The 22,864-nt window shown below is 31.3% G+C and overlaps 2 protein-coding genes across 3 annotated transcripts; one reads left to right on the top strand and one right to left on the bottom strand.

Moving 5' to 3' along the window:
• The first annotated feature begins 1,057 nt into the window (after positions 1-1,057).
• Positions 1,058-7,159, top strand: LOC125837131 (KH domain-containing protein HEN4-like). 2 transcript variants are annotated; one of them, XM_049516275.1, is made up of 7 exons: positions 1,058-1,692; positions 3,362-3,790; positions 3,921-4,181; positions 5,472-5,738; positions 5,831-5,922; positions 6,548-6,656; positions 6,906-7,159. In XM_049516275.1, the coding sequence occupies exons 1-7, from the start codon at positions 1,138-1,140 to the stop codon at positions 7,032-7,034; spliced, it is 1,842 nt and encodes a 613-aa protein (XP_049372232.1). In that variant the 5' UTR covers positions 1,058-1,137; the 3' UTR covers positions 7,035-7,159. The 2 variants fall into 2 exon arrangements, with proteins under 2 accessions (XP_049372232.1, XP_049372231.1); XM_049516274.1 differs by having other exon boundaries at positions 3,362-3,787; positions 3,918-4,181.
• Positions 7,160-7,858: 699 nt separating this feature from the next.
• On the bottom strand, positions 7,859-13,206 carry LOC125837129 (probable 1-deoxy-D-xylulose-5-phosphate synthase 2, chloroplastic). The gene is made up of 10 exons (XM_049516272.1): positions 13,032-13,206; positions 12,010-12,174; positions 11,758-11,922; positions 11,218-11,368; positions 10,490-10,761; positions 10,121-10,394; positions 9,734-10,041; positions 9,341-9,622; positions 8,920-9,204; positions 7,859-8,252 (listed from the first exon to the last, which is right to left on the bottom strand). The coding sequence occupies exons 1-10, from the start codon at positions 13,125-13,127 to the stop codon at positions 8,088-8,090; spliced, it is 2,163 nt and encodes a 720-aa protein (XP_049372229.1). The 5' UTR covers positions 13,128-13,206; the 3' UTR covers positions 7,859-8,087.
• Positions 13,207-22,864: the final 9,658 nt, after the last annotated feature.

Here is a 22,864-nt window from a genome sequence, read left to right on the forward strand (position 1 = left end):
TCTATCAAACCAAACAATTAGAAGCCTAATGCCTTGTTTGGATATACACATTTTGACACAAATGGAAAGTGAAGGAAAAGAAAGTAATAAAGAGGCCAAACATTTTTTTTTATTTGGAAAAAAAATTGAATTTATAAGTAAAAGTGAAATTTCACTAAAATTGGTCTGAATCAATTATTGAAATTTGAATTTATTTTGAAGGCTAATTTTTGAAATCTGATTAAAAAATTATGATCAAATTAAGAAGAGAATTTCGAAAGCATTTCCCAAAAAGAAACTTCAATAATCTCACATCTAAAAAAGGAAGAATATTTTAAAATTTGATTTTAAAAAATATATAATAGTAAAATTGATCATAGACAAAAAAGAAGAAAGAAGCAAATTATAGTAATATCAGAGATAGAAATTTCATCAGAACATACATTATTTATTAGATTTTGATATATAAAACATAATTTTCCAACTAATAAGATTTTGATAAACACTTTCATGTCTATCTAGCTCCGCCATATAGTTAGTATAATAACTACTACTACCCAATTGCAAAAAATGAAAAAAAAAACATTCAATAATCTCACATCCAAAACACACCCTTATTACAAGAGGAAAAAAAAATATAATCCATAAATCAACATTCAAATTTAATCTCAACTGATAAATAAAATATTTTAATTTTGACAATTTATATTTAGACATCTTAATTTACTTCTCAATTAACAATTAAACACTTCAACTTTTGTCATTATACCTCGTCAACACCTAATACTAACTTAACACAATTTTTTAAAAATAAATTAAAATATTTATATATTTAAAATTGGAGTGTTTACGTGACAGATGATCCGATTCGGAAAAAAAGAAAAAGACAAACAAAAACACACACACAGAGTCACACTCAAGTCCTTACAAAGTCATATAATATATAAATAGATTCTTAACGCACATTTTATCACCACTACACTTTTTGTCAGCAGCCACCGCCGGGAGGTCCTCATACGCCGTGCTCCTCCTTCCGCCGCCGGCGAAAAGCATAGGATTTTCTTTTTATGTTATAGAAACTATCTATATACAACAATTTTATATAAACTAGAAAAAAAGATCTCAATTCTCTTTCTGTTTTTCGTCTGAAAAACAAAAATGAACAACCAAAACCACTACCGTCCGCCGATCAAAAGGTTCGGCAGCGGTAGCGGTAGCGGCGGAGATCCAACAGCGGTACTTCAAACGGGTCAAGTTCATTTCCGCTTACTCTGCCACGTCAGCACAGCTGGCGGAGTCATCGGGAACTCCGGAGGTTTAATTAGGCAGCTGGAAGCTCAAACCGGGTGCAGAATCCGGTTTGAGGAACCGTTACCGAATTGCCATGAACGGGTTGTGAACATCATAGGTGATTCGATTATCGATAGGAAAATCAGGATAAGCTATGATGGGAGTAATGAGGAAGTTGAGGTAGTGGAAGTTTCTAGAGCACAGGAAGGTTTGATTCGGGTTTACGAAAGGGTTTTGCAGCTGGAAGGGAATGGTGGAGCAGTTGGGTGCAGATTGCTTGCGATTTCTGGTCAAATTGGAGCTTTAATGGGAAAAGGTGGTGTAATTGTGGATGGTATAAGGAAAAGTACAGGAGCTAAGATTAAGGTTTTGACGAAAGAGCAGCTTCCAGCTTGTGCCATCCCGGGAGAAGAATTGATTCAGGTGAGGGCATGTTCCTAGAATTAATGTGTTGTATATACATTGTATGCTTATATTATTTTGGTGTTTGGTATTAGTCTTTTTCGTTCGTTTAGTGATCGTATGGCAATGAGATTGAGAGAACCCTAACTTGTCACAAGTTATTGAGTACTGAAATGAAATGGAGTAGAATGATTATAGAAGATAACGACAACAACAACATACCAGTGTAATCCCATTAGTGAGGTCTGGGGAAGGTGGGGAAGGTAGAGTGTACACAGATCTTATCCTACCTTATAAAGATAGAGAATGTATAGAAGATTTATATAAAAATTCCAACTAGTTTGAGATTGAGGCGCCGTTATATTGACATTTCAAATTGCTATCAATAGATAGTTTAATGTGTTTGCTATTGAGAGAACCCCAAACTTGTCACAAATTATTGAGTACTAAAATGAAATGGAGTGGAATGATTATAGAAGATAACAACAACAACAACAACATACCCAATGTAATCTCACAAGTGGGCTCTGGGGAGGGTAGAGTGTATGTAGACCTTACCTCTACCTCATAAAGATTGAAAATGTGGAATGAATATAGAATATTTATATAGAAATTCCAACTAGTATGAGATTGAGTCGTCGCCGTTGTATTGACATTTCAAATTGCTTTCAATAGTTAGTTTAATGTGTTTGCTATTGAGAGAACTCTCTTAGATAACCCCTAACTTGTCACAAATTATTGAATACTGAAATGAAATGGAGTGGAACGAATATAGAAGATAACAACAACAACAACAACATACTCAGTGTAATCCCACAAGCGGGTGTGGGAAGGGTAAAGTATACGCTGACCTTACCCCTACCTCATAAAGATTGAGAATGTAGAATGAATATAGAATATTTACATAGAAATTCCAACTAGTTTGAGATTTAGGCGTTGTTTTATTGAGTATTGACAATTCAAATTGCTTTCAGTAGTTAGTTCAATGTGTTTGCCGCCACCAACTTTTAGATGTTAACTAGAGAAGAAATGAAATATCAGATCGTAGGACTAATCTTTTCTTTAGAGTCTGGTGAGAATGTTAATAAAATGTAGTTTTGACGGAAGGGTTTCTCTCATGTGGCTGCCACGTGCCACAACTGTGTTGACCTCTTGCCTTACAGTTGGATGCAGATGGAATCTGGTAATTTTGGTAATCTTTGAGATAAATCAAAGTTCCTGATATAGCTGCCACATGTTTGACAGCCACACCAAAAAATAATCATTGAAAAATAAAGGAGGGAAAACTTAGTGTGTGAATTGATGTGAGTGTTGGGAAAGGTAGTTGTTATTTGGTGAGGTGAAATGAAGGACTTACTAGATCTGGAAATGGGCTTCTTTTTTTTTCTCAACGGAAAGACAGCGTTTGAGAAGCATTGTGGCATGTCACAACTTTTGCATCCTTTTATTCTATTTGCATCCTTTTACTAGCATTATTTCCTTTTGTATATTTGGTTTACGTCCCATGAAGTGGAGAGTACATTGACAAATCAGAAAAGAACTCCTTACTCTGATATTTTTTTCCAAGCTTGTCTTTTGTTATGGAAAATTGAGATACATTTGGATGTGGCAAATGAAGTGATTTTCTTTGAAGGGGAAACGCATGCATTTGATTTACTCAATCTCTAATTGAATTTTCAAAACAATGCAGATAATGGGTGTAATTGCTGTGGTAAAGAGAGCATTGGTTCATGTTTCTCGGCGTCTTCAAGTTCGTTTACCAGCTGAGAGATACAAAGACCAAGTTACTTCAAAAGGTGCATCCCATGAACAACCTGCGGACTATCCTCTGGATACCAAATCCTCAATACAACCTTTGCCGAGAAATGCCATTAATCATTCTTCAGTAGCCCATTCATTGTCATCCAATGTTGATAGAGTTCTGAATCTGGATTCTGACTCTACTCAAAGAAAAGTAGTCTTTAGATTGCTTTGCTCTTATATCTCTGCTGGAGGTGTGATTGGTAAGGGTGCCCATATTGTCAAAGCTCTAGAGAAAGATACTGGAGCTTCTATAAAGTTTTCCACTCCAACAGTACGGTCAAAAGAGCGTGTGGCCATCATATCTTCGCTTGAAGTTCAGTGACTATCATGCTTCCTCATTATTTAACTTCTAGTCATGCAATTTTCCATTGTGCTTCATTTATGACACTTTGACAGGTATTTACAAATGCTGTTTTCTCTAACTGTTTTGAGATCTTCTTTAGATCCGGAAGCCATTGTACTCGCCTGCACAAGTTGCCACAGATCGAGTGTTTGAAAGATCTGTAGAAGTTAGCCGTGAACATGGACACATTAAGGCTGGCTCAATAAGTGCAAGAATCTTAGTTGGGCCGCATGAAGTTAAATGCCTCCTTGATGAAAAGGGAATAGTTTCATTGGATATAGGTTCAGCGATGGGGGTTGAAGTACAGCTATTGGATGCAGAGAACGCTCCAAACTGTGCTGCAGAGAATGACAAAATAGTGCAGGTATGAGCGTAAACTACTACTTCGATCTCTATGAGTCAAACTAGTGACAGTTCTGTACTTCCTTAAATGTGTTTTGTAGCCATAATAACTAAATTTTGGTTCGCCTCTATGTTAACCAATAACAAAATTGGAAAAGAACAGTGTAAAATGTTTGACTATGGAAGAAAAAGAGCCATTTACGTGATAGCTACTGGTTGAGGATAGGTTTTAGGCACGTATAAAACTTTTATTGCAAGTATTATTCATCTATATTTTAAACGTATTTTTCACTTTTATTTTATTTATTTATTAGGATGATGATATGATATGAGCTTAAATGACGAAATGATATAGCCGACCCCAACTTATTTGGGATTGAGCATAGTTATTGTTGTATTGATAACTTCTCTTCAACTTCATAAGAAGGAAAAAAGTCATCTTGCTTCAATTATTGCAACATCCAGATAATCTAGCACACATCACAACTTGTCATTGTAACCATGATATTTAACACTTATCTTGCTAGATAAAGTTTAAACCTAGAGTTAAATTAAATCTTCAATGTTCTTTCTTTTAAGTGCTTCCAAAGTTCATGCATTGAAGTTCAGAAACTTAAGGTAAATTGCATTAATCCACGTTGAAATAATTCAAGGTTTCTGCATGGATCTAGTTTAATGTCTCCTGTTCTTGCATGGGAGTTCTTGTTGCTATTTGAGATAATATCACAGATCAGTAATTCCAACTACCCATAACCAATGTCTTCAAACTTGAACTGGGAAGCTTACAGGATGCTGGTTTAACTAATTAGGTCATTTGATTACACTACTTTCACATGCCAACTATATAAATTGCCTAACCAACTACCAAATGACCCCTACTTGTACTTTTAATATTCTTCTCATAAGGTAGTCTCTCCATTGCAAATTGGATGTCTATAGTTGATTTGCCACATGTACTAATTAAACGCAACCACCATGCCTAAATCCCAAGCTAGTTGGAGTTCACTGTGTGTTCGTGTGTGTGTGAATTCTCATGGTCCATGTTGCTCCATTTAGACTAGCAGTAGTAGTAGTCCTATATTTGAATACTTAGGCTCTTGCACTATTTATTTTTTTACATTTTCTACTGATAAACAAATCTCTAGCAAGAATAAAAAGACTAGTGAACTAAACCTTGATCACAAATAATTGTTACCCGGTATATGGATTGTTTCTTCTATTATGCCCTTTAATGCAACTTTTGACTTTAAAATATTTTTTGCGCTCATTTTTGCTTTATTTGCAACTGGATGATAAAGGTGTTATTCTGCAGATCATTGGCGAGCATGATAACGTGAGGAATGCCCTTATTCAACTTACTGGTAGGCTGAGGGAAATGGTCTTTTCCAGCTTGGTTTCTGAAGGAGCAGTACCTACAAACTATTCTTGTTCTTCGCGCTCCGAGAGCAGTAAACATGAATTTGGTACTAGTATGCCTTCTCAGCCGAATCACTTGTCCAGCTTTTCTTCTCTTTACCAAACGGATCACCTTGGCTTTGGACCAAATCTTGGTGGTCCTCATACATTGTTACAGGACAAGGTTTGAAAGCTGTATCCTATTTGCTTATGGGGGATTCTTTGTCTGGAATATCTCTTGGGGATTTAATATTTGAAAGGTATTTTTTTTTGCAGTTCAAGGATAGATTGAATAGCAAGATGGGCAAGCCGGTCAAACAAAGCATGGGTGGCTGGAAGAGTTCTCATGGTGGACGTGAGAGTGGAAGGTTTGAGTTCTGACTGGCACACATAACTATTATTTTTTAATTTTTCTTTTAGCGGTAATGGTCAAAACACACCTGAAGTACACGTTTTTGCGAGTTCCCTACTTGAACTATCAAATATTTACTTTTCTACCTTTCCTACTTGAACTATCGATCATTTATTAAAACACACCTCAACTGTCAGCATCATTCAGGTAGTAAAGGGAACAACTGATATGTGAGGGGTGTTCCAATAAACATTTGGTGATAGTTCCAAGTAAGGAAACTCACCCACTTGAAAGTTCATATATGAAACTCAAAAAACCGGGCTACTTTAGGCTTAGTTGCGCGTACTCTTCACTTGTGATGCCGCACCAGTGTCGGATTCTCCAAAAATACATTACTTTTGGCGACTCTGACACACACCTGTTGACATTTTTGAAGAGTCCGAGCAACAGACTTTGGGTGGTGTTTTTGACCCTTCGCTCTTTTTTTATTATTATTTAATGTTATCTTATAAGGACAGCTTGATACCTGGCAATTTTGTTTTCCACAAGCAAAAAACCTAGGAAACATATGTTATTTCTTATTCCTCGGACGCTATATATACCTGCTTTGTGATGTTTCTTACTTTTCATTGGCTGATCAGGATGGATGAGAATGAGACAGCAAGCAAACCCGTCGTGATAAATGTTCCAAAACAAAAATTTGGTTCTGTTTATGGTGAGGATGGTTCCAATTTGACTCGACTGAAAGAGGTAAGGTCAACACCCCCTAAAAAGAAAAGGAATAAAACAACAGAAAAAGAAAAAAAAGGAAGAGAGGGAAACAGATGAGAGCAACAGAATGCAAAGGGGAAGGTAACAAAAGATAGGGAAGAAAACTAGGATGAATCGATGTGATTCCGAGCCCAAGGTTTTCTTTTTTAGGGTCAAAATCATGTCATTAAACTTGCATTATTATCAACACATTAAGTTTATGTTGATTGTATCTGTTTTCTATATCAGATCTCTGGAGCCACAGTTGTCCTACAAGATCCAGGTCCTGGAGAATGTGATGGAAAGGTGATCATTTCCGGTACACCTGAACAGATCCAGATTGCACAAAGCCTTCTTCAAGCCTTCATCTTCTTGTAATCAGTGCTCCGGGACATAGACTGACCAAGAATATAGATGCTACCTTATATGTCGATAAGAGTATTTCTTCGTCATTAGAAAATAGTGATGGTGCATTTGGTGACCTGTAAGTATGCATGCTCCATATATATATATGTTGTCTAGCTGCTTGCTTTCGAAATTAGGCGTTAGACTTTAAAGCCTCTGTGTTATACAACAGTTTTCGCCTTTCGGTGAAGCTTAGTAGTGCTAAACAACAAAGCACTTGATACAAACTTAGTTGAGCTAATGCGGTACTAGACGTGGTGTACCGTCCTTTATAGAGTCGGATTTGGAACTTAAAGTTGATGAGTTCAACATGTAAAACTATTAGCATTGAGCTCATTGCATTTATGAAATTATGGGTTTAGAACTTATACTTGTTGAAATTCTAGTGATTTTTATCATATATATATATCACTACACATGATTTTTCTGATTAACACACACATGAATATTTCTGTACTAACAAAAGAAATTTAAAGGGTCCTTCGGGATGGCTCAGTTGGTTTGAAGGGTGGTTATCCACATGGATGACCCGGGACCGATCCCTCCTCAATATCTTCTAAGTTGACCCTGTCGCATAGGGCTTGCCTAGTGCATGCCCTGTGTGGTTTGCAGGCTATTACACAATGGGGGTTTACCTAGTGCGCACAAAGTGCTCACTCGAAGGGTAAGAGGCTGTGGCAGAGGTTGTATTGGCTGCAAGTTATCCTTGGGTTTCAAAAAAAATAAAAATTAAAGGAAAGATCATAAGAACTTATATTATTTATATATATAGTAGATTTAACAATTTCTGTTTCTCTACAATATGATTACTACGTTAAACTACTACATAATACTAATAATATCTTATTTCACCAACACTTTCTACAATATGATCATCACTTCATGAAATGTCACTAATGTACACTACTACCACAAACTCTATAGAATTTCACTTCCCAATAATGTATGATGGTTCTTCCTTCTAATGACCGGCGTATCTATGATTCTTTCCTCTCGGATGAAGCAGAAGGCATCGGTCCGTAGAACCTATAGCATTTTGGAGATTTGATTTACTACCATAGCTTCTTGTGGCCATCCCAATAATGTTAGAACTGTAGCACAAATATGCCTTGATGATAAACCAGCTTCTTCAATTTGATCAACTGGTGAACCATGATCAATGTATCTATCTGGAAGTAACATTGACCTCAACTGCAAAATTCAAGATTTAAAATTAAAAATAGTGAGAAAAAAAAGGAAATAAATAAATCCACTTGAAAGAAAAGATTCATGAATTTATAATATTTGAACATGTTTGATATGACGGAAGTCATTTTCCATAGACCTAGAAAATGTTTTTTACGATTTCATTTTATGTGTCTTAATTACTTTCCTTTTCAATCTGTTTAATAACAGAATGTCATGTTTAATATTTGGTAACTCCTTAACTCCAACATCCTACGTGACATGTAGTGTTAGTCAAAGAAAGTAGAAAAGAAGCTAAGAGTTAAGATAATCGTAAGAAAAATGACTTGTGCATGTAAGCAAGGGAAGTCATTTTCTTTCTAACAAAATATTTTCAGATAACCAAATATGACTTAGAAAACTACGTTGTTCGGACTCTTCAAAAGCGTTGTTAGGTGCTTGTTGGATCCTCCAGAAGTAGTGCATTTTTGGAGGATCTGCCACGAGGGCAACAACAATTTGGAGAGTTCGCACAACAACAATAACATACCCAATGTTACCCTTACCTCGTGGAGGTAGAGTGGATGTTTCTGAAAGACTCTCGGTTGGAGAGTCCGCACAACATAGCTAAACAAATATTTTCTTGAAAAATGACTTTTGTCGTATCAAACACAGATTCAGTAGTGATTTTTACCTTAAGGGGTCCATCCAAAATGCTGTTTAGGCTTAAGAAATGAGACACATGTGAGCCAAATCCTCCAATTGATCCTTCTTCAACAGTGATCAAGATTTCATGTTCTTTGGCTAATCTCTTAATAAGATCAGCATCTAATGGTTTGCAGAACCTAGCATCAGCTACTGTTACTCTTACATCATGGGAGTTTAGGATGTCTGCAGCTCCCAAACATTGTTGTACTATCGAACCATATCCCAAAATGGCAACTCTTTCACCTTCTCTCAGTATTCTTCCCTTACCAACCTGCCAATATTACAACATAGATAAAAAAGGCGATGTAATTTAGAGCCCGTTTTGATTAGCTGATAAAAACATCAAGTGTTCAAACACAGTACTTTTAAGTGCTGAAACTAGAGGTGAATTGGTAATGATTTTGTACCTCAATTGGTATGCCCTTATTGTTAAGAGGAAGAACTGCACCAATTCCATTTCCTCTAGGAAATCTGAAACAACTAGGCCTATCATCAATAGCTGCTGCTGTTGCAACCATATGCATTAGCTCTGCTTCGTCAGATGGAGCCATGACTACCATATTTGGCAAACAAGCCATGTATGTCACATCAAATGCTCCACAATGTGTTGGACCGTCTGCACCAACCAAACCAGCTCGGTCCATTGCAAACCGGACAGGTAACTTCTGAAGATCCACGTCGTGCACCACCTTTTTTTTACAAATATGCAATGTCAGTATAACAATCCGTAAATGCAAGACTTATATTGTAGAGTACCCTTCATTTAATACTATATTGTATTGTATTGTGTTGTTAGTTACCTGATCATAGCCTCGTTGTAAGAACGAGGAGTAGATAGCACAAAATGGTTTTAGACCTTCTGTTGCTAAGCCAGCTGCAAAAGTAACTGCATGTTGCTCAGCAATGCCAACGTCAAAACAACGTTCTGGAAATTGTTTTTGGAAATAATTGAGGCCGGTTCCACCACCCATTGCAGCATGGATAGCTACAATCTTTTTATCATTTTCGGCTTCTTTGATCAGTGATTCAGCAAAGTATTGAGTATATGACAACGTAGGCGACTTGGCCTTAAATTGCTTTCCTGTTTTCGGATCAAACTGTGCCACCCCTGAACATCACAAACGAAAAATCTCAGTTTTTCAAAATTTTATTACAAGTAGTAATCTTCTTATTTCCAATTGCCATACCGTGCATTTTATCGTCTGCTGCTTCTGCAGGAAGATATCCTTTTCCTTTCTCTGTTACAATGTGAATTAGAACTGGTCCTGGTGCAGGCATAGCTTTTACCTTCTTTAGAATAGTGATCAAGTCTTCGATATTGTGTCCGTCTACTGGACCGATGTAATATAATCCTAGCTCCTCAAAAAGTGTGGAACCAGAAGCACTAAGCATTCCCCTTGCATATTCATCTACTTTAGCTGCAACTTCATGTGTTTGAGGTCCAATTTGCTTTGTTATACTCTACAAAACACATTAAACAAAAGTACTTTTAACACCTTTGCTTAATTTCTATCCTCGAATACAACTAAGTATGCGAAAAAATGAACCAGATATACCTTTGCAGCTTCGCGGAGTTGTCTAAACTTACGACTAGCTTGGATTTTGCTTAAGGCACTACTGAGGGCTCCTACTGGAGTTGCAGGGCCATCTAAGGTTGCGGTTGGTAAAGAAACTTGTTTATTATCATTCAGTATGACTATAAGATTCGAGTCGAGGAATCCTGCATTATTCATGGCCTCATATGCTTGTCCTGCAGTCATGGCTCCGTCTCCGATTACAGAAATGACATGGTTGTTGTTTCCTAAAAGATCTCGAGCAACCGCCATGCCTGCAGCACATCATTTAACTTAGAGAAACTCCAAATTATGTACTTAGGATTCATCAACGGACCTCTGAACTCAAAAAGGGGTTCAACGTGAAGAGTAAATCTCACATTGGAACGTGAGGGGAAAGTTAGGAGCCATACAAGGCAAATCAAGAACTCAACTGTAACTTCACCTTTAATGCTAAAAACGGCTGACAAAACCGCGAGACCCCAAAAGTCAGGCCAGAGCGGACAATACTTTGACAGTTGAACTTGTACCGTTATACAACAACAACAACAACATTTCCAATATAATCCCACAAGTGAGGTTTGGGGAGGGTGATGTGTATGCAGCCTTACCCCTACCTTGTGAAGGTAGAAAGGTTGTTTCCAATAGACCCTCGGCTCGAGCAAGCATATCAAAAATCAAGTATGTAAAGCAAATAAAGCAGCGAAGAAGTCATGGACTGAAAATATTACCAAGACCAGCAGAGATGCTTGTTGAACTATGCCCAGCACCAAATGCATCATAAGCACTTTCATCTCTTTTAGGAAAAGGTGCTAGCCCTGAAGTCTTTCTCATTGTATGCATTTTAGACCTCCTTCCTGTCAAAATTTTGTGTGCATATGCCTGCAATTTTTTTTTGTTCACTTCAATTTCCACTATATATATAAAAGAGTGAACGGTCAAAAACACATCTAAACTATTCCGTTTTATCAAGTTTCATACCTGAACTATCATATGTGCGAGTTTTCTACCTAAACTATCACTAAATATTTATCAAAACATTCCTTTTCCTACCTGAACGATGGTGATATTTCAGGTAGGAAAAGTGAATAATTGATAGTTGGATGTGTTTCGATGAACATATGGTGATAGTCCAGGTAGGAAACTCGAATACCTAATAGTTCAGGTATCCAACTCAAAAAACCAGGATACTTCAGGTGTGTTTTGACCATTAACTCCGTATAAAACTATCTATTCTTCAAGGAAATAAAAAAGAACAAAGATTTATTCACCTGATGACCAACATCCCATATAATTTTATCCTCAGGAGTATCAAAAACATGATGCAAAGCAACAGTTAAATCCACAACACCTAAACTTGAACTCAAATGACCTCCGGTTTTCGCCACTGAATACACAATCTCTGCTCTTACTTCTGCAGCTAACTGTTCAAGATCCTGTTTTTTATTCGAAAAAAAAAAAGCATATCAATCAAATAATCCAAAAATGGCTTAATTATTTTAATTGTTTGATTAGGAGTTTACCATTTTGGATAGATTCTTCATATGTTTTGGATAATTGACTGTATCCAAAAATGGTGTAGGTGGTTTTTCCCCTGAAAAATCAATCTGCAAACTAACTTTTTTTTCCTTTCTTACCATCTTCCCATTGATTTCATCTGAGCCATTCACAGAAGCTTTTACAAGAAACTGAAACAAAAACATCTAGATTAGTCGAGCTAGTGCGTTTCAGATATCAGATGATTATACCAAAAAAGCTACAAAAGGTCATAACTTTACATTTTTATACATTCTATGTATCTTTAATGTAACACCACAGGACTCAAAAGCCTATTTTTACTTTTCTTAAACTCCGTAATCAATCAATCAGACAAACAAATTAAAAACGGAAGAGTCATAACTTCACTGAAGCTTTTACAAGTCTACGTATCTTTAATGTAACACTACAAGACTCAAAAGCCTATTTTGACTTTTCTTAAACTCCGTATCCAATCAATCAGACAAACAAATTAAAACGGAAGAGTCATAACTTCACTGAAGCTTTTACAAGAAAGGAGCTCAAGATACTAGATGATTATACCAAAAAAAAACTACAAAAGATCATAACTTTACATTTTTGTACATTCTACGTATCTTTAATGTAACACCACAAGACTCAAAACCCTATTTTTACTTTTCTTAAAATCCGTATCCAATACAAACAAATTAAAACGGAAGAGTCATAACTTCACTGAAGCTTTTACAAGAAACTGAAAAAAGCAAATTTCAAGAGCTCAAGATATTATACCAAAAGAAACAACAAAAGATTATAACTTTACATAAGCATTTATAAGAAACTGAAAAAAACAAGAATATATCAGTGCATTCCAGATACCAGATAATCATATTACATCATAAAAGTTAAAAAAGATCACAACTTTACAAAAACTTCTACAAAATTTATGAGGCTAAGAAAATTATACCAAAAATCCACAAAAGATCAAAACTTTACATGAAAAAAACACAAAAAATTCAAGAAAATCAAATGGGGTATCTTATTTACTCACTGTTTTTCTTGTAAAGTTGTAAAATCTTGGAGTTGTCAAGTATGGAGAACTTGGCTGCTGGTTAATTCTAAATACAGGACCTGAAGAAACTGCCATTTTTGTATGAAAATTTCACTCAGAGAGAAAATGAACAACTCTAGAAAAGTTTAATTGTTTTTGGACACAAGAAGAGAAAGGGGGACACAATTTATAGTTACAAGCAAGAAAAAGAAGCAACTTCCTTAAATATAAAAATAGAAAAAATATCAATTCCCAAAATGATATATTGTTTGTATTCTCAACATGGTAATTTACTCATTTTTTTACCTTATTAGGAACTCCCAATTTTTATTTTATTTTTTTGGTATCTCGAATCCATAAGTTTTAAATTGAAGGTGAAATATTTACATCCGAGTAATTTTTATATCAATTTTAGAATAAATTTAAATAGAGTGTCAAATGAGAAGGTTGACCTGAATTTGGATGGTCAACATAAATTCAAGTAATAAATATATGTGAGTTATTATTTTGTCCAAAAATGGTTTTGACTGATATAAGCTAAAATATGGATCAAATTCAATCCAAACAACTCTTATATCAGTTATACAATAGATTCAAGTAGAGTATCAATTGGGGGGAAGGTTGACCTGAATTCGAACGGGTTAGAATAGATTAAGGTAATAAAATTTTGTGAATTGTAATTCTATTCAAAAAATATTTTGACTAAAATATAGATGATAACATAACTTGTCAATTCTTACTAAGTTTCAATTTTTTCATATATATATATATATATTATAGTAACTAATGATTTTTTTAAAATTATGACTATATATAACATAAAATTGGCAGGTTGACCTAAATTTGAGGGTAAAATAAGATTGAGATAATAAATATGTGGATTATTGGGGTGTTCATAAATTATTTGAACTGAATGAGCTAATATGTCTACCATAATTTGATCCGTCAATTCTATTTGTTCTTTTATATTTTATAGTACTAATGAAACTTTTTTTTTCTTTATTATGATTATGTATAACATATTAAATTTAAAAAATGTCTCTTTAATTATTTTTTTTGTTGACAAGATCTATCTCGTATGGATCGATTTAGATTATATTTAAGGCCAATTTTTTATGTGCTGAAATTAGTTAGGCTGAACTAATAAATGACCCGGCCAAACTTATTCAATTTGAGAGAGTTATCTTTTCATGGATTAATAGAATTTAAAATTGAAGTTTATGAATTCTGGCAAGTAATTAGTAGATTTTTTTAATTAAATTTATGTGAACTCATAATTAAGCCCCTAAATCAATAAAAACTTATATGCATATGATGTTTACGTGAGTCATATATATACTAATTGACTATGGTGAAACAATAAAAGCGTAAGTTAAGACATGTGTTATATATTTATTAAATTGATGTAAATATATGTTAATATCAAGTACGATCAGTTTTGAATTTATATTGTATACACTAAATTTAAATAATTATTTATACGTATCAATATTTGTTTAACCATATTATCAAAGACAAATGAAGTGCTTAATTAGTTGCGAGTTTATTACAATTCACTTAGTTTACCTCATATACTTTTTATGTATGTTAAAAATAAAAATTTGCTAAATAAATTTAAATAATAAATTTCAAACTCAATAATCAAATGATCTATAATAGAATTCCGAACTTCCACAATATTCAAATCTTAGATCTACCACAATATATTATAACATACTACGTATTGTAATATTTATTAAGTTATTAAATTATTATTAGAGTATAAACAAAGTTTATACTATCAAGGTTTGAACTTAAACTCATTTGTGACTTTTTCCACTCTGGACAATATTTTAGTGTCGTTATTGGGATTACTAAAAATGGAATCAACGTAAACATTGTTTGTTATTTCGATCGGATCATTTTACTTGTCGTCCTTGCTAAAAATAAATAATTTATAATACTAATTGTTATTTTTTTAAAATCAAAATATAATTGAGTATATTTTTTTTATGATCATGGTGTTCCGGCTAGCTTATTTGTACCTCGACTAATTCTACAAGATACATGCATGTTATTTCTCACCAGCAACAAATATCAAGTTATCATTTTAACCCTTAAGTATGTTCAGAATGGAGGAAAGTATTTTTCATGGAAAGATTATTTTAGGAAAATATGTAATTTCTTACTCTCTTTTTTTAAAAAAAATTTGGTACTCAAATAGAAATTCTAAAAATATTTATATATGTCTAATAAAAAATAATGAGAATGAGTTGGGGTTGAGTGATGGGTATTGTGATGAGTTGTAGCAATCCCATTTCAATTTTTATTTTTTAGTAAGTTTATTTATTTATTTATTATTTTTGTTTTTGCTTTATAAGTTTAAAATTAATCCTACCAACTCAAACTAGATAATGGCAATGTAATGAGCACAAATGATTTCATGAATCATCACTACTTTTCTTAATGGTATGATTTTTATATTTATAATGAAATTTAAGATGTTAATTTGAAATACGTATTTGTTATATTAATCTTACAAATTTTGTTATAATAATGTATTAATGGTATGATCTATAAACTTCATTCTGTATTCTAATTGTATTTTTAAATGCATTTTAACCCTTAAAATTTTGAATTTACCTCGAATATATTTATTAATTTCATTTTTAATAGTATTTTTTTTCTCTAACTATAGTTCATTGTCTACTAACAAAGACGAAAGTAGATATTATTAAGGAGTTCAATTTAAATAACAATGTAAATCAAATAGGATAACAATTAATCTTGTTATTATCACATATAAACATGTGAATTATGATCTGTAAAGATAAATTAAAAAATTCTAGTTCAATATTATTTTAATTTTAAATCATAGATCAAAATTTTAGGTGTGATCTTCTAGATTTTTTCAAAAAAAAAATCCTTTACGTGTTTCCAATATCTTATATGTTACTTTTGCATGTATAATAATAATAATAATAATAATAATAATAATAATAATAATAATAATAATAATAATAATAATAATAATAATAATAAGGTAACTTTATATGTGAGCTACTTAATTTGGTCTTTTTTATTTCATTATTTGGTTTGGCTGGAATTTGTAATATCATAACAGATATGGTGGAATGAATATGATTTGTTCATTTTTATTTAATCAGAAATTTTAGGTTTAAATTTTTGGTAGAGAGAAAATCTTAATAAGAAGCGTTTGTGATTTTAATAAATCATATATGACATGAATTTGAATTAAATGAGATTCTAATACGAATATCAAAAGAAATTATATTTTAGAAAAAAGACCTTGTCTTCTTGTTCGTATGATAGGATATGTAAGCGAATCATCCAAATTTCTATTCCACTTTGTAATTTTTATGCCATATTTAAATCCTTGTAGATCTTGACAGAAAAAAAAAAAAAAGAGGAAAGAAAGAGGAATAATAAAAAATATGAAAAACTTAAAGTAGGACTCGATCCTTATCTATTAGAGCAGGCTGTCTACATTACACCCTTTGAGATAGAGTGATTTTGTGTTGAACGCGAAGTATTTTGTATACAAACTTATATTTTTATTTTTATTTTTAGAGAAGTGATAGTAAAGCATACATTATTTTTCCTATTCATGATGAGAAGTTTCAAGGTCTAAAATATCTATATTAAAGCTCGACAAAATTTGAGTTTTCCTTAGAAATTTTTACATTACAGAATAAATCGCTCTCAAACAAAGATAACTCCGTATTGACACAAGAACTTAAGCTAACGAGCTGATAATTAAACATGTTAAATGGCATAAGACAATCATGAAATAAATAATGATACTTTTTCCTTTTTTTATTTTTATTTTTATTTTCAGAGAAGTGATAGTAAAGCATACATTACTTTTCCTATTCATGATGAGAAGTTTCAAGGTCTAAAATATCTATATTAAAGCTCGACAAAATTTGAGTTTTCCTTAGAAATTTTTACATTACAGAATAAATCATTCTCAAACAAAGATAACTCTGTACTGACACAAGAACTTAAGCTAACGAGCTGATAATTAAACATGTTAAATGACATAAGACAAGAACTTAAGCTAACGAGCTGATAATTAAATATGTTAAATGAAATAAGACAATCATGAAATAAATAATGATACTTTTTCCTTTTTTTATTATTATTTTCAGAGAAGTGATAGTAAAGCATACATTACTTTTCCTATTCATGATGAGAAGTTTCAAGGTCTAAAATATCTATATTAAAGCTCGACAAAATTTGAGTTTTCCTTAGAAATTTTTACATTACAGAATAAATCGCTCTCAAACAAAGATAAACTCCGTACTGACACAAGAACTTAAGCTAACGAGCTGATAATTAAACATGTTAAATGACATAAGACAAGAACTTAAGCTAACGAGCTGATAATTAAATATGTTAAATGACATAAGACAATCATGAAATAAATAATGATACTTTTTCCTTTTTTTATTTTTATTTGTATTTTCAGAGAAGTGATAGTAAAGCATACATTACTTTTCCTATTCATGATGAGAAGTTTCAAGGTCTAAAATATCTATATTAAAGCTCGACAAAATTTGAGTTTTCCTTAGAAATTTTTACATTACAGAATAAATCGCTCTCAAACAAAGATAACTCCGTACTGACACAAGAACTTAAGCTAACGAGCTGATAATTAAACATGTTAAGTGACATAAGACAAAAACTTAAGCTAATGAGCCGATAATTAAACATGTTAAATGACATAAGACAATCATGAAATAAATAATGATACTTTTTCCTTTACCACATATATTTAATAAATAATAAGCATTCTATTTGGTGGGGAAATCAAGAAATATAAAAAAGTAATTTTCTATTATAGTACCCTATCCAAAAAGAAAGAAAAATTAAAAATGGTTGTCTTGGACTCTTGGCTATACACTTGATTTGACTAAATAAAGAATAGTAAATCAAAGAATTTTCCAATTGAGGAATATATTCTAAATTCTTTTGGATAATAACAATTTTGATCCCCTTATACTGATAGATTATTGTTTTTGGACCTTCCGATATTTGATTAAGAAAAATATTTTTAAGTAATTATTTAAAATGTAAGTTTTTGATCTCTTTACAAAAGAAATATATTTTATTTAGCACTATAAATATTATTAAAATATGGAGTTAAAATACAAATTTACTCAACATGTGTGTAATTGAATATTTAACATATAATCCAATGAATTTGTGAAATTCACTAGTAACGGGATTAAAAATATACATTTCAATAAACTGAGGTTAAAATATGAAAATTTATGTAACAACTCAATTCACTATCTATTTAGATTCACACAATTTTAAAATACGTCGCTTAAATCTAAAAAATTATTAGGGATCAAAAGTATTATTATCCCTATTTGCATGGGATGAAATTTGTTGGTGAAGGAATCAAGTTATTAGGAGGAAGAGGCAAAAAATTTTTGATTCTATTCTACACATTTTGTAGCAAAATAATTTACTTATTATATACATAAACAATTTGTTAGTTTATTACTTTTTTAAGCTTCATGACAAGTAGTATATTTATTTTTCTTTAATTAATAAGTTAATGATTTCAGCATTCAACGCACAAAAAAGAAGGAACATTCATAAAAAAATAATGACCATAATAGCTTTACCTAATTAGATTATTATAAACCATATATTATAAAGCTTATCTTAAACAAGTAGATTATAAAGCTTATCTTAGACAAGTAGGAAAAATAGAATGATAGTACATGAACCTAATTTATCGGAGAAAATTGGTTATTTTAGGTAGAAAAATGACAAGTTAATAAAATTATCGAGGGGTGTTAATTAATATGAGGGATGTAGTAGAATGAATGAGATTCATTGGATCTTAGCCAAATATCTCAAGTTTGAGTCTATTTTCAATTTAAAAAAAACATTTCATTAGTGAACATTTTTCCTTAAAATGAAAATTTACACAAAATTCTCGACTAGTCTAAGTTAATAAATTTATGAAGCTATCTATAATAAATAGGGTAGGAAATAAAATTGAACGATAAACCTAATTTATTGGAGAAAATTCTTTGTTTTAAGTAGAAAAAGATCAAGTCAATGAAATAATTATCGAAAGATATAATGAAATGAAGGAGATTCCTTCACACTTAACTAACTGTCTAGAATTCAAATCTATTTTCTCTAAAAAAAGAGATTGCACGTTTTTTCTTTTAGTGAAACTTACACAAAGCAAATCTCAATTAGTCTAAGTTAATAAATTTATATGAAGCTATATATGATAAATAGAGTAGAAAAAAAAATTCTACTCTATCTACAATAAATAGAGTAGAAAATTAAAATAGAACATAAACCTAATTTATTGGAGAAAAATCGTTGTTTTAGGTTGAAAAAATGTCCAAGTCAACAAAATCATCTAAGAATATAGTGGGATGGATGAGATTTCTCCATTTGTAATAAGAGATCCCAAGTTCGAATTCATTTTCAATTTTAAAAAAATCTGTTAGTGAGTGCTTTCCCTTTATTAAACCTTACAAAGAAAATCTCGAAATTCTCAACTAGTCAAGTTATTAAGTTACAAGATTATCCATAATAAATCAATAAGGAAAATTGAACGATGGTAAATCAACCTAATTTATTAGGAAAAATTCATCTTAAGGAGAAAAGAGTCCGTCAATAAAATCATCAAGGATATAACATAATGAATGAGATTTTTTCTCTTTTTATCAATACCTTGAGTTTAAATTTATTTTTATTAAACCGATTCACATTATTGTGCTTTTTCCCCTTTAATAAAATTTACGTACACAAAGTAGATCTCAATTAGTCGAGTTAATAAATTTGGAAAATTTTATGGTTGAATCATTTAGATTTTTTCTCACTATAATTTTCGTTAAAATTGATAAATTATTACACTTTGTTAAGTACCTTATTTATAGTCGAAATTCAATCGGAAATAACCTTTACATCAAGGATAAGATATGTATATATCTTATCTTTTCGAGATTCTACTTATGAGTTTACAGTTATGAGTATGTTGTTATTGTTATTTTATTACCTTTTATTAAGCTAAAACAATATATTATAATGTCGAACTTTTGCTACTATATTCTCTGATGCATAGAACTTTTGCTACTATATTCTATAATAATAGACATGTTAAGAACCTGGTGCTTCTATAATTATTTATCAATCATAAATATCGTTAACTCTTTATTAAGGTCTGCTAAATCTAATACTTATGTAATATTTGTCAATCATCAAAACTCGAATTAAGTACAACTCAACAGTCATATTCCAAACATATGGGGTAATTTTTAATTGTTTTTTTTTTGTGAACCCTAAATAATTTTCCTGCTTTGTTTGTTGTCATGTCCCATCAAACATTTATTGAATTCTGGGTTATGTTTGAGCCCACATCACTTTATATTTGTCATTCTGGCTTCAAATATGAAAATATAAACTGAAAAAAATAAAGTTAAATTCGTGAAAACATGTAGGGTTAAAATATGTGGACTAGAATATAGTTTCTGATTAAAGAGAGTGACACTTTAATTTAATTGGTACTATTTTAGGTCCACAATACATAAATACATAACTCACATGTATGCTTGGTATTCTAAGAGAAAATGACAAAAAATGATTTGTTATGTTTGGTAGTTTGTTAATTAAACATGTTTTTAGAAACAATTTTGATCAATTAAATTTAATTATGCTTTTTTTCTCACAATCAAATATTTAACAAATTCTGATGAAAATTGTGAAGAAAAAATTTACTTTAAAAAATTATATCAGCCTCTAGAAGTAGATTAAAAATATCAAAAGCTATTAAAGAAAAAACGAGAAAATCCATTGAAAATAATGAAACTTTTTGATGGAAATTAGCAATTCTCTAGTAGTGGTGTGCTCTCTATTTCAAGCACATGTTAAATTCAGGGGCAGACTCATGCTATATTGTTTCGGGTGCTTGAGTATCCATTAACTTGGATATTATATATTTTCATGTAGGTGTTTTGGTTGTGTGCAATAATTGAATCACAATCAGTGAAATGTTAACACTTGTTTGGATGGTTGTTATGTGTTGTTTCATAATGTATTATATTGTGTCGTACTGTATTGTTTTAATGAATATAGTGTTTGGATAGGTTGTATCGTTCTCCGTCGTTACATAATGTCACATATCTATGATTTGAATGATAAACCTACAAGAAAGTAGGATACGGAGTAGAGATACTACGAAAAGGTAGAGTGAAAAATGAAATACAGTTATTAAATAATAAATAAAGATGAAATGAAAAAAAAATCATTTAATATTTAAATGATACGATACAGTTTAATTTAAGTAACAATCAAAATAAAAATTATATTTAAACTAACAATACAATACAATACAATACAACGGGTTGAGAGTGCCGCCACCACAAATGGACCCTACAATGCTCTTTACTTGATTTAGTCACGCTTCAATATAAAATCATATGTCTGATAAGAAACCAAAAAAAATAATCTATAATTTATTTTAATATTTAACTAAAATTATAAATATTTACTTTAAATAAATTTGAAGAATCAAAACTAGTCTTTAGAGGAATATTTTGAGTTTACTTCCAAAACATAAACGACCACTAAAGAATAAAGATGTGACATTTTTATTTATTTATTTTAGAAGAAAATGACAAAAAAAATATAATTATTATGTTTGGTATGGTTTAAGATAGTCTCCTAAACGTGTGTTTGAACAATTTTGATTCAACTAAATTTGTCGAAGGTGCACTTTTAATTTAATAAATAATAGTGAGATGTGAACTCGAAATGCCAACTTATTTGGATATCATAAAATGTGCGATTAAATCGATCTTAAAAGCTCGATGCCTTTAATTAGAAACACTTTTATTTACCTATTATTGGTAGTATCTATTCTGCTATACCTATGAAATCTCAATCAAGTAATTCTCTTTGGCTTAGCATAGTTGTTTAATTTGAGAATAAGCCGTTCCATAAAAATAAAATAAAATTAATGAAGTTAAATTCAACATAATAATAATAATAATAATAATAATTACAATAAAAAAAGTGTCCTTATAACTCTTTTAAAGTATTGATAAAACATTAATAGAATATTCTTATTGTCTTTATCTCTGAAAAATTAAACTTTTATAGGGTTTCAACCTCTTAATTTTAAAATACCTTACCTTAGCACACCTTTTTTCAATCGAACTCGTCGAAAAAGATACTAACCAAAGTTTATCTTGTCCATATCTAAACAATAACGTCTACGAATTCCTTGTTATGATGAATAAATAATAATAATAATAATAGAAGTAATTAATTATATGGTTAAATTTGTCATCTTTCAGTTCTCTAATTAATTTTTTTTTAAAAAGCATCAATATGCCGGCAAGTTATATTTAGATGCCTCAAATCTTTGAAATCTTTATTTGTCACTTTTTACATAATTTTTTTTAAAAAAATTCTATACAATTTTTTTTTTATATAATTACTATTTTTTTTATGTTTTTGTCTATGGTTTGTGGATAAGAACCTTTTGCCTATATTTATTATATATAAAAATAAACTCCATATTGCATGACGCAATTCTATGAGATAATGAACTCATAATACTCCACTTTTTCATTCTACTTTTGGACTGTTTATCTGTTTGAACATGACACAATCTTCACCTCGTGACCTATTGTGCCTTGCTTTTACACGCGAATTCAGAATTTAAAATTAATGAATTTTAATTTTTAAATATACGATCAATTTTTTATATATGTGTATATATAGTTTATATAGTTCAAACCAATAGTTCATTATTGTATAATATATGTAAATGCAATGGCGGAACCACA

Source organism: Solanum verrucosum, unplaced genomic scaffold (genome assembly GCF_900185275.1).
Source record: "Solanum verrucosum unplaced genomic scaffold, falcon-dt-bn FXZP01000165.1, whole genome shotgun sequence".
NCBI lineage: Eukaryota > Viridiplantae > Streptophyta > Magnoliopsida > Solanales > Solanaceae > Solanum > Solanum verrucosum.